This window comes from Galeopterus variegatus, unplaced genomic scaffold (genome assembly GCF_000696425.1).
Source record: "Galeopterus variegatus unplaced genomic scaffold, G_variegatus-3.0.2 Scaffold4648, whole genome shotgun sequence".
In the NCBI taxonomy this organism is placed as follows: domain Eukaryota; kingdom Metazoa; phylum Chordata; class Mammalia; order Dermoptera; family Cynocephalidae; genus Galeopterus; species Galeopterus variegatus.
This window is the reverse complement of record NW_007730759.1, coordinates 162,548-172,575: the sequence shown is the minus strand read 5'-3', so window position 1 is coordinate 172,575 and position 10,028 is coordinate 162,548. Positions and strand designations below refer to the sequence as shown.

The window sequence follows — 10,028 nt, the reverse complement described above, 5'->3', positions numbered from 1 at the left end:
TAACTGTTTGAGAGATTATTGGTAGGTTCCTGTCTACTCTTAGCGCAGCCGCGCTTCCCAAGCGGCGCACTAGCGCAGTGCGCCACCGGGCCGGCCCTAAGTTTTCATTTTTAACAAAAATCATCTTAAAAATTTTATGGAGTTATTATCGGGTTGTATTTATTTTTACCTACAGCAGTGTATCATTATCCTAAATAATACCTTTTATGAGAATACCACAAGTTAACTGTTTGAGAGATTATTGGTAGGTTCCTGTCTACTCTTTCTCAAGCCTACACCTTAACCAGTCTCCTAAATTTTAGACATCATTTGTGTTACGTATTAAATGATATATTATTTCAAGGCATTTGGTTTTAAATATCTCAGGGTTTTTTTTTTTAATAATTCTTAAGCTATTGTATATTTGCTTTTTGTTACCAAAAGCTACCAAAGAAACTAAAATGGCACCAACTGGCATGCTTGAAAGAATTAAGCTGATAGAGATTATCGTCAGTGTTTCTTATTTCTTCTGTTAAAGTGTTACAATTAATAAGTAGTACATCATATCATCATGTGAATTTCTATAACTTACTGGAAGTTAATGTATTTCAAATTAACCATTATTGGTTTTATCTGAATAGTATTCAGTTCAATTTTTTGGGTAATTCAGCTGGAGACTTAGACTTACTGCAGTATACAATTTTATAGTATGAATGCAGTATGGATATTATGGTAGAAAGAAATAAAAACACGCGTAGAGATCGTAGGAAAGAGTTACAAGAAATTCGGGAAATGTATGTGCTTCAATAAAAAGATCGTTTTGTCCTAGTTGATTTTATTGGGGGTAAATGTGCAACTGCTTAGTATTTAAGTCATATTACTATTTATGCTTCTCTGTGCTTCTGCTTATCAAGATAGTCACGAGACTAAACCTTCACATGTACCCAGCAGTTTGTTCCAGCACTGTCCTGCTGCAGTGGTTCATGGGGTCAGGTACAGTTGACTTCTCCAGCACACCTCGACCCTGCCTCCCCACCTGGCTCTTACGGTGGCTTTGCCTTGAGGCCTAGCGCTTCAGCTGGAGGGGGCTTGCGTGTGTCTATCCGAGGCGTACTTGACAGCTGAGCAAGTTGTGATAGCACGTGTCGCGCTGGAGCCCATGTCGGGACGGGACCCCGAGGTCTCCTGCTTCCTCTCCTCCGTCTCCTCGTTTTCCTTCAGTGTGCTTCAGACCTGCATTTGTACAGAGGAGTGTCATTACCTGTTAGGTTGAACCATAAGTCGCCAGCACTTGGCCACTTTTGAGCTATAATACGGCAGTTTCGTGGGTCCAAAGTTATAGATAGCGTGCCCCCTTCTGTCTCTTGTCAGAGTCCCTTAGGTCCCTGCCCCGGAAGACGGCTTTGCCGCGGCGTGGCGGGTGCTCGATGCAATGCGGCTGTGGGGACCGTCGCCAGCACGCCGCGGCGGCAAAGCCCTTCCTTCTCCCGCCTGCTCTCCGCTGCCTCCGGTCAGGTACACCTGCGCTCTCCGGTCAGGTACACCTGCTGCCCCCGGTCAGGTACACCTGCTCTCTCCGGTCAGGCACACCTGCTGCCTTCGGTCAGACACACCTGCACTCTCCGGTCAGGTACACCTGCTCTCTCTGGTCAGGCACACCTGCTGCCTTCGGTCAGACACACCTGCACTCTCCGGTCAGGTACACCTGTGGTCTCCGGTCAGGTACACCTGCTCTCTCTGGTCAGACACACCTGCTCTCTCTGGTCAGGCACACCTGCTGCCTTCGGTCAGACACACCTGCACTCTCCGGTCAGGTACACCTGCTCTCTCTGGTCAGGCACACCTGCTGCCTTCGGTCAGACACACCTGCTGCCTTCGGTCAGGCACACCTGCGCTCCCCGGTCAGGTACACCTGCGCTCCCCAGTCAGGTACACCTGCTGCCTTCGGTCAGGCACACCTGCGCTCCCCGGTCAGGTACACCTGCTCTCTCCGGTCAGGTACACCTGCTGTCTCCTGGCCGTGAGCTGAGACAAGGCAGAGTCCCCTCTCATGCCTGACCACAGCAGTGGCTGGGCTGGGGGGTGGCACCAGGACATCCCTAGTGCAACCCATGCCCACCCGCTCCCCACCCACTAGGCACCTGGCACATAACATGCTCAGTACATAACACGTTTGCTTATCTACAATTGTAACAACTAGAAACTCCAGCAGTCTGCTTGAAGGATTTTGCATGAAATCACCTGAAAAAATCACGGTGGGGGTGGGGTAAGCCGGAGGATGCTCTCAGAACCATTCTCTGAGGTAGTCCCACAGTAGGCCTGGTGTCATTCTGGAGGTTCTTTTTTGATTTTTTTTTTTTTTGTCTTTTGTCTTTTTCCGTGTCCGGCAACGGATCGCAACCCTCAGTGTTGCCCCCGTACCGGACCGGGGACTGGCAACGGGATTGCAACCCTCGGTGTTGCTCCCGCGCCTCACTCAGCCAGTGAGCAGGAACCGGTCTGTATGTGGGATCCGAACCCTCGGGCGGGAGCGCCGCCGCGCTTCCCAAGCGGTGCACTTATCCAGTGTGCCACCGGGCCGGCCCAGGAGGTTCTTTTTTGAAAAGAAAGAAAATAAAATAATACCGAAAATCTGATAATAGTTTTACACACAGTTATATAAGTGCAGTCGTGTCTGAGTAATGTTGGTGGTTAAGAGTGCAGACTTCGCAGTCCCTCTCGCCTCTGCCTCTTTCTATCTGTATAACCTCGGGTAAGTTAATTAGCATCTCTGTGCTCAGTGTTCTCAACTGTAAAATGGGAAGAATAATAAGTCCTGTCAAGGGAAGTTTCTTGGGGAATTATATATAATAATGCATCCAAAATGCTTGGCGCTGTGCCTGCACATGGTAAACACTCAGTAGATGTTAGGTGTCATCCTAGTTACCCTTTAACACATTTATATATGTATGGGTGCTGCCTTTTAGGTGATGCCAATGCTGAAACTTTGAGAACTTCATTTAGGGCTTTCGCTCTCACATAGGTGTGTGCCAGGAGCGAGCACAAGCTCAGCCACTTACTCAGGGCATGGTGAGACACCACCACCACCACCAGGGAAGCAGCACAGCTCTTCCTGTCCCTGCTAAACTCCTGAGATCAACAGGGCCCTGAGGAAGGAGTGTGAGCCACTGGGAGAGGGGAGGCAGCCACAGCTGCCCACTCTCAGATGCCTCCACCATGCCACCCACAGGTGCCCCGTTTGACTTGGCCCAAGACTAAGCCTGGCTCTGAATAAAGGGTGGGGCTGTGGTGTTTGCAGGGCACTCTCTCCACCTTTGGTAGCTTTTCAAGGCTTAGTGTTGTGTGAGAAGAGTAAAAAATGCTATATTCTGCAGAAAACATTTGGATATGTATTAAATTCTACAGTTAAGATAAACATATAAAGAAAAACCAATTGAGCTTTCAAAATGCAGAACCTATCAAAACAGCTTTCTATTCCTCACTGTTCATCTTTTTTGGTGATGTTGGTAAGTTGGTCTGACACTGGGGGAGGTGATGCTAATGCTCAGGTAGCACTCCATGCCAGGATGGCCTGGCTGTGTGCTCACAGCAGTGTCACAGGTGGCCACCCTTGCTGTCGTTGTTTCTCACATGAGCAGACAGAAGCACCGAGAGGGCAGTTGCTTGCCCAGGGTCACAGTGCTGCAGAGTAGATGTTCAGGATCCAAGCCCGGGCAGGCTGCGTCCTGCTGCACAACCCCTCTGTGCTCAGGAATCAATGGCCCATGTTCCCCGCTGAGTCCAGTCGCTTCACCACCCATCGTTTTGATTTTTTTTTCCTTTTTGTCTTTTTTCGTGTCCAGCAACGGATCGCAACCCTCAGTGTCGTGCCCGTACCGGACCGGGACCGGCAACGGAATCGCAACCTTCGGTGTTGCGGCCGCACCTCGCTCAGCCAGTGAGCGGCCGGTCTGTATGTGGGATCCGAACCCTCAGCGGGAGCGCCGCCACGCTTCCTAAGCGGCGCACTACAGCAGTGCGCCACCGGGCCGGCCCCCATCGTTTTGATTTTTGTTTCAACAGTCTGAGTGTTGTCTTGACTACACAAGCAGTCCATCAAGGTGGGTGGGTCCCCCAGCCAGGCCATCTTCAGTTCCACCTCTGCTGGACCACAGCTCTTCCCACAGCAGACACAGGCTGAGCGGCCGTAGCCCGGGAGAGCCCAAGGTGCGGCAGAGAGTTCCACTGACTTGTGACTTCTTTCTCATTCTTCATTCACTGGAGACAAACTCCTGCCTTGAAAGAGCTACTCTGTGGCACTTCCCTTTTTTTTTTTAAATTGATTATATATATTCAGGGGGTACAAAGCTCTCACGACCTGTGCCCAGGATGTGATGGTCAGATCTGTAGTATCAGGATGCCCACTACCAAAAATTGTGTTTATTCCCCATGTCCCCCACCCAATTAATCCCCAACCTCCCTCCTCCTCTCCCCCTCCTCCCTGGCAATCCTAGGTCTGCTCTCTCCCTCTGCAGGTCCAATGCACCACTGTGGTCTTTCTTTCCTTCCTTCTTTCTCTCTTAGCTCCCACTTATGAGTAAGGACATGCGCCATTTTTCCCTCTGTGCCTGGCTTATTTCACTTAACATAATTTTCTCCAAGCTCATCCATGTTGCTGCAAAGGGCAGAATTTCATTCTTTTTTATGGCTGAGTAGTATTCTATTGTTTATACATACCACATCTTCCTCATCCAGTCATCCACTGATGGACATTTTGGTTGGTTTCATATCTTGGCTATTGCAAATAGAGCTGTGATGAACATGGGAGTGCAGGTATCCCTTCAACATGATGATTTCCATTCCTTTGGGTGTATAACTAGAAGTGGGATTGCTGGATCATGGGGTAGCTCTATCTGTAGTTATTTGAGAAACCACCATACTGTTTTTCATAGTACTTGTACTAATTTACATTCCCACCAACAGTGTAGGAGAATTCCCTTCTTTCTGCATCCTTGCCAGCATTTGTTATTCTCTGTCTTTTTTATTATAGGCAGTCTGACTGGGGTGAGATGATATCTCAATGTGGTTTTAATTTGCACTTCCCTGATAATTAGTGATGTTGAGAATTTTTTCATGTACCTGTTAGCCATTTGTATGTCTTCCTTCGAATAATATCTATTCAGCTCCTTTGTCCATTTTTTAACTGGGTTATTGGTGTTTTTACTGTATACGTGCTTGAGTTCCTTATATATTCTGGATATCGATCCCTTGTTGGATGCGTAGTTTGCAAATATTTTCTCCCACTCTGTAGGTTGTCATTTTACTCTGTTGATTGTTTCCTTTGCTGTGCAGAAGCTTTTTAGTTTGATATAATCCCATTTATTTATTTTGTTCTTTTGTTGCTTGTGCTTTGGGGCTCTTGTTCGTAAAGTCTTAATAAGCAATTCTGGAGGGACCTGATTAAAACACTTTATTCTAGGGGCCTGGGAACCAACTGCAGGCATTGGCTGTGCCTGTGGGTGAGAGGGCGGCCAGGCTGGTTTGGCTGCAAGCCCCACCCCTTGTCCATGCTTACATAAGCTTTCATTTACAAATGTACTTCTAAACCACTGGGTAGTCATTAAATACTTAGGTATGTAACATTTCCTGCTCTGAGGTTTTACGTGGATTATTTCATTTAATACAGACACAGACACACACATGCACACACACACCTGTGAAGTAGCTCAGGTGGAGTAACTGGCCCACATCACACAACTTATGCCGAGGAGCTGGTACTTGTCACCAGAGCCCATTGCTCTACACTACAATGTCAAAGGCTCTATCCACACTCGAAAGGTAGTCTAAGTCTGTATCAGACTAGAAATGAAGAGGGGACAGTGAGAATTACTGTAAACAACAAGGGAAGAGGCAGAAATGTAAAACACATCCATCAGAACTCCAAAAGCAAATCTTAGAGGCATTTAGTGTGAGGGATGAATCTCCTGCAGTGTCACCGTCTACAAAACAAATACAGTAACTGATGCTTATGATCTAGATCCTGGGTCCTCAAGAAAAGAGAAGTGAACTTCTCATTTTTTTTAACAAGGCAGGGGTGTATGGAATGCTTCATACAGATTTCTGTCCAAGGGTTGATATGAAAAAAAAGTTTTATTGCTGAAAGAATTAAACCCATGGGTATCAAGAAATATTTGATTTGGATTGATAGGCTTTCTGGAATCTCATTAACCAAGATGTCTGTTTGCCTAGAGTCTAACTGTGATAGCGGAAGCCTAGAGTCATCTCTGGATGGTAGTGATTTCTAATCTATTCTCCCACTGTCATTATTCAGTGTTTCCCCACTGATGCCTAAAAATCAGGACCCTCCATTTCTGGAGTCTCCCTCTGCTAGGTAAGACCTGGCAAGTTTTCCGGTGCAAATCCAGCTCGTGTTTCCCCTTCTGACAGGCAGCTATCCATGCTGCTCTTTTGCTTTCTCGAGCCACTCTTGTTCTGATTATACACAATGTTTTTGTAGATAACAACCAGATTTCAATTTGTTCATTAGAAAAAAAATTCCATACTCTGGGGAACAGAATTTTTTTATGTAAAGAGTGTGCTAATAAAAGGAGTTTTCGAACTTATAAAAGCATAACATTTTCTGATGTGTAGAATAAGAAGTAACTCCTATCATAAGAATTTGAAACTTAGAAATACTACAATCGTCTCTTCCTTCTTGGGCTTGTCAAAACCTTTAAAATTATTCTGTTAAAGATGCACTTCGATTCATCACTAAGATGAATCCATGCTGCGTGTTTTTTCACTTGTCAGACTTCTCTGCCCTTCATGCTACTTGTCATGTGTGTGTATCAGGAGATCACCCACGAATGGAACCAAAACAATAAATAAGTGACAGAAGCAGGAAGTTTGTAGTGGCAAGATAAAAAGCCGTTTCACTTTTCCTCGATGTTAGGAATCGGAAGGAAAAATACATTTTTTACCACTCTTTTATCTTTTGGTTCCCTTTTAAAAAATAGATTTATGGGCCGGCCCAGTGGTGCACTGGAGAGTGCACCGCTTGGGAGCGCGGCGGTGCTCCCACCGAGGGTTCGGATCCCATGTGGAGACCGGTTCCCGCTCACTGGCTGAGCACGGTGCGGGCGCAACACCGAGGGTTGGGATCCCGTTGCCTGTCAGTAAAAAAGACAAAAAGGAAAAAAAATAATTAATTAATTAATTTAATTAAAAATAGGTTTATGACATGTATGAGTAAATTCAGAAAATGTGGAGTGACTTTACAGACGAGGAGCAGGAACCCCAGGGAGACGGTGGGATTTGTCCAAGCTCACAGCCCATCAGTGTTAGAGCCAAGACTAGGAGCTACATCTGCTTTCTTTTGGAACGAGGATTCTTACTACTCGTGTGTCAGATGACACCAAATTTAGTGAGAATTTCTCATTTTGAAGGTGCAGTGAACCATACAACCTAAAATTACATTCAACTCCTTGCGTTACTACCACTGACCTACTTTAGGAACTCTACCAATACTGTGCCTGGGATATCTTTGAAGCCCTCTGTAACAGGTATTCCCACTAATACTGTTTTACTTTTATAGTACTGTGTGTTAAGAATACAGTGAGAACGTGCTACTTGTCGTGAGAACTTAATAAAAGGTATGCAAACAGAGATATATAAACTTCTAGGCAGCATCTTCATTTGAACAGGACCATTGGAATGCAAAGAGTATATTGGCGAAAAGAGGCTTCAGATCTTGAGGATTACAGGGAATAGTGTGTCCTCATGCCTATAGCGTGACTGGCACTCTTAAAATGTCTTACTTAACACCTTTCTTCATGCTCTTCCTTGCAAGTCGTTTGGTCAGAACCAAGTAGATGAACTGGGTGGGCACCTGCATATGTTTTGAAGGCTGTCAAGGTTCAGCCCACCCAGAAGAACATCCACCCACACAGCACTCGTTACTTGCTGAGAGCTTTAGACATACGAGCTCACTTAATCTTCACAGCATCCCACCAGGAGGAGGCTACTAGCGCCCCCATCGTGTAGATGAGGAAACCGCAGTGCGTGGTTGAAGGTTGCAGAGCTTGTCAGGGGTGGGTTGAGGTTTGGATCCCAGAGTCTGCTTCCGTAGTCTGTGCTAGTCGTCTCCTCACTGGGCTGCCTCTGGGTGCAGAAGCTGCACCTTCCTACCATCGTCTTCTACCTAAGATTCCATTACACGTAGCTCTCTTCCCACAGGTGACTGCGGTACCTCCAAACATGCGCTGCTGGAAGGGAAACCTCATAACAACCCATTGCATACGCACAGTGACCAGCGACTGTTGAGGCAGGGTGGATAATGGCTGTTTAGCTACCTGCCTCAGCAGTTGAACAGTTTCTCCTTGACCCTACTGATTTTCACTCTTGGAACAGATAAGCTGAAGACCGAAGGAGAGTTAAACTCTGGAATATCTGAACCAAGGAATCCACCCATGATTCCATATATAATGTTACTTGTGTGTTTATGTTAAGTCCCATTTCCTTCTCCTATTTTTAGTTATTTCTTCAAAAATGACGCCAACTGCAGACTAAGTAAAGCATTTTCTAGGTCCCCATTAAGTCTTCGGAGCCTGGAGTGATGTCTGCAGAGGCCAGATGATGTTACAGAGAAACACTCCAGGAGGCTTAGCTTCTCCTCCCCTCACTGTGGGTTAGACATGAAACCCTGGGAAACAGCACTCATTGCTGGGGCTTCAGTTGCATCCTCTGTGAAAATGAATGCTAGGCAGGATGATCTCTGAAAGGCCATGCCAGCTCTGACAACCAGTAGAATTGTGACAAAGGTATTATTGGATAGATGCAGTGGGTGCATTGATGAAAATTTGAATAGAAAATAAAAATCTATTTTCTCAAGAACCTATTTTTACCAGTTCCCATTATGGATTGGGAGATACATTTCAGTAGGGGGAGTTGGTGACTACTCAAAGAACCAGAGACAGCATGTGAAGGTGATGAAGAGGCCAACTCTTCCTAATGCAGTAACAGTGGGAACAGTGGAGCACAGAACAGGACACTGCAGATTGGAGAATGGGTCTCATGGGGTTGCAAAATGGAACGCAAGAGAGTACAAGCAATAGTTACGATAGAAGCAACTTTGTCATGCACCAAACTCATACCTCCCTGGTAGTTTGTCACAGCACCTAAAATTTCTGTTATTGGATTTCTTCCCACAGGTTGCAAATATGTGTTATCCATAACATAACTCAGAACTGCACATCACATATATGTGGTGATATTGATGGTTAAGGCAGGATGAATAACAGTCATTGATGACCGGCTTTGAGATTGATAGACTTTTTTAGAGAAGAGGGACCTGCTGGCAGGAGCATGTGTGGCTCGGGTTAAATTTCATGGAGCAGCCTGAAAAGAGGAAATTACCTGGAATGATAGGATGTTCTTTCAGCTCACTGTGATCTAGCTTCAGAAGGTCCTTGACTATTCTGCAAACAATCAGATCGAGTAGTCACTCAGCTCTTTTGGGGGCACAAATGTATGTAGATGAAAATGGGAGTATGAGAGTTACTGGATCATTCACACATCCAAGTAGAATTTCCTGAACACAGCCTGTGGCCTGGGGTAGTCTGAAGACTGGGCTGTCACTGAACAAGACACAGTCCTGCCCTGGAGGATGTAATTCAGCCACCAGGCAGACTTCTGCTGAAAGTCATCCTTTTCACTTGAATGCTCTTGCAGTTTTACTCATTTCCCTGCAACATACTATACATGTTGAGTTGCTCAGTCAGTAACAAAAACTAGGGTGGAAGGCATCGACCTGGGCTTATTTTTCCTGCTCCCTTGCAGATGGGTTCTTCAACTTACTGAGCCAGAGGAAGAGGTCTTCAGTACTCTGTTGTTGCAGTACATACACCATTAAATGTGGGCTCGTGGTGCAGTTAGTACTTCTTACAGCGTTTGGCTTTATACTCATGCTGTCTTAGGGTCTCAGATGATGTGTGTTACATTTCTCAGATGTAATACAAAAATATCTCTGTGATGAGTTTCTATTTTTGATTTTTTTTAACCTCTTTTTATGT

General features: G+C 45.7%; 1 protein-coding gene across 1 annotated transcript in view; it reads left to right on the top strand.

Moving 5' to 3' along the window:
* The first annotated feature begins 1,138 nt into the window (after window positions 1-1,138).
* The window catches only part of GNAL (guanine nucleotide binding protein (G protein), alpha activating activity polypeptide, olfactory type), a 96,316-nt gene continuing 87,426 nt past the window's right edge, over window positions 1,139-10,028 (top strand). Inside the window, exons 1-4 of the mRNA XM_008588053.1 lie at window positions 1,139-1,220; window positions 1,361-1,540; window positions 1,633-1,696; window positions 1,817-1,977. Coding sequence (XP_008586275.1) covers window positions 1,139-1,220; window positions 1,361-1,540; window positions 1,633-1,696; window positions 1,817-1,977 — 487 coding nt within the window. The remainder of the gene's footprint in view (window positions 1,221-1,360; window positions 1,541-1,632; window positions 1,697-1,816; window positions 1,978-10,028) is intronic.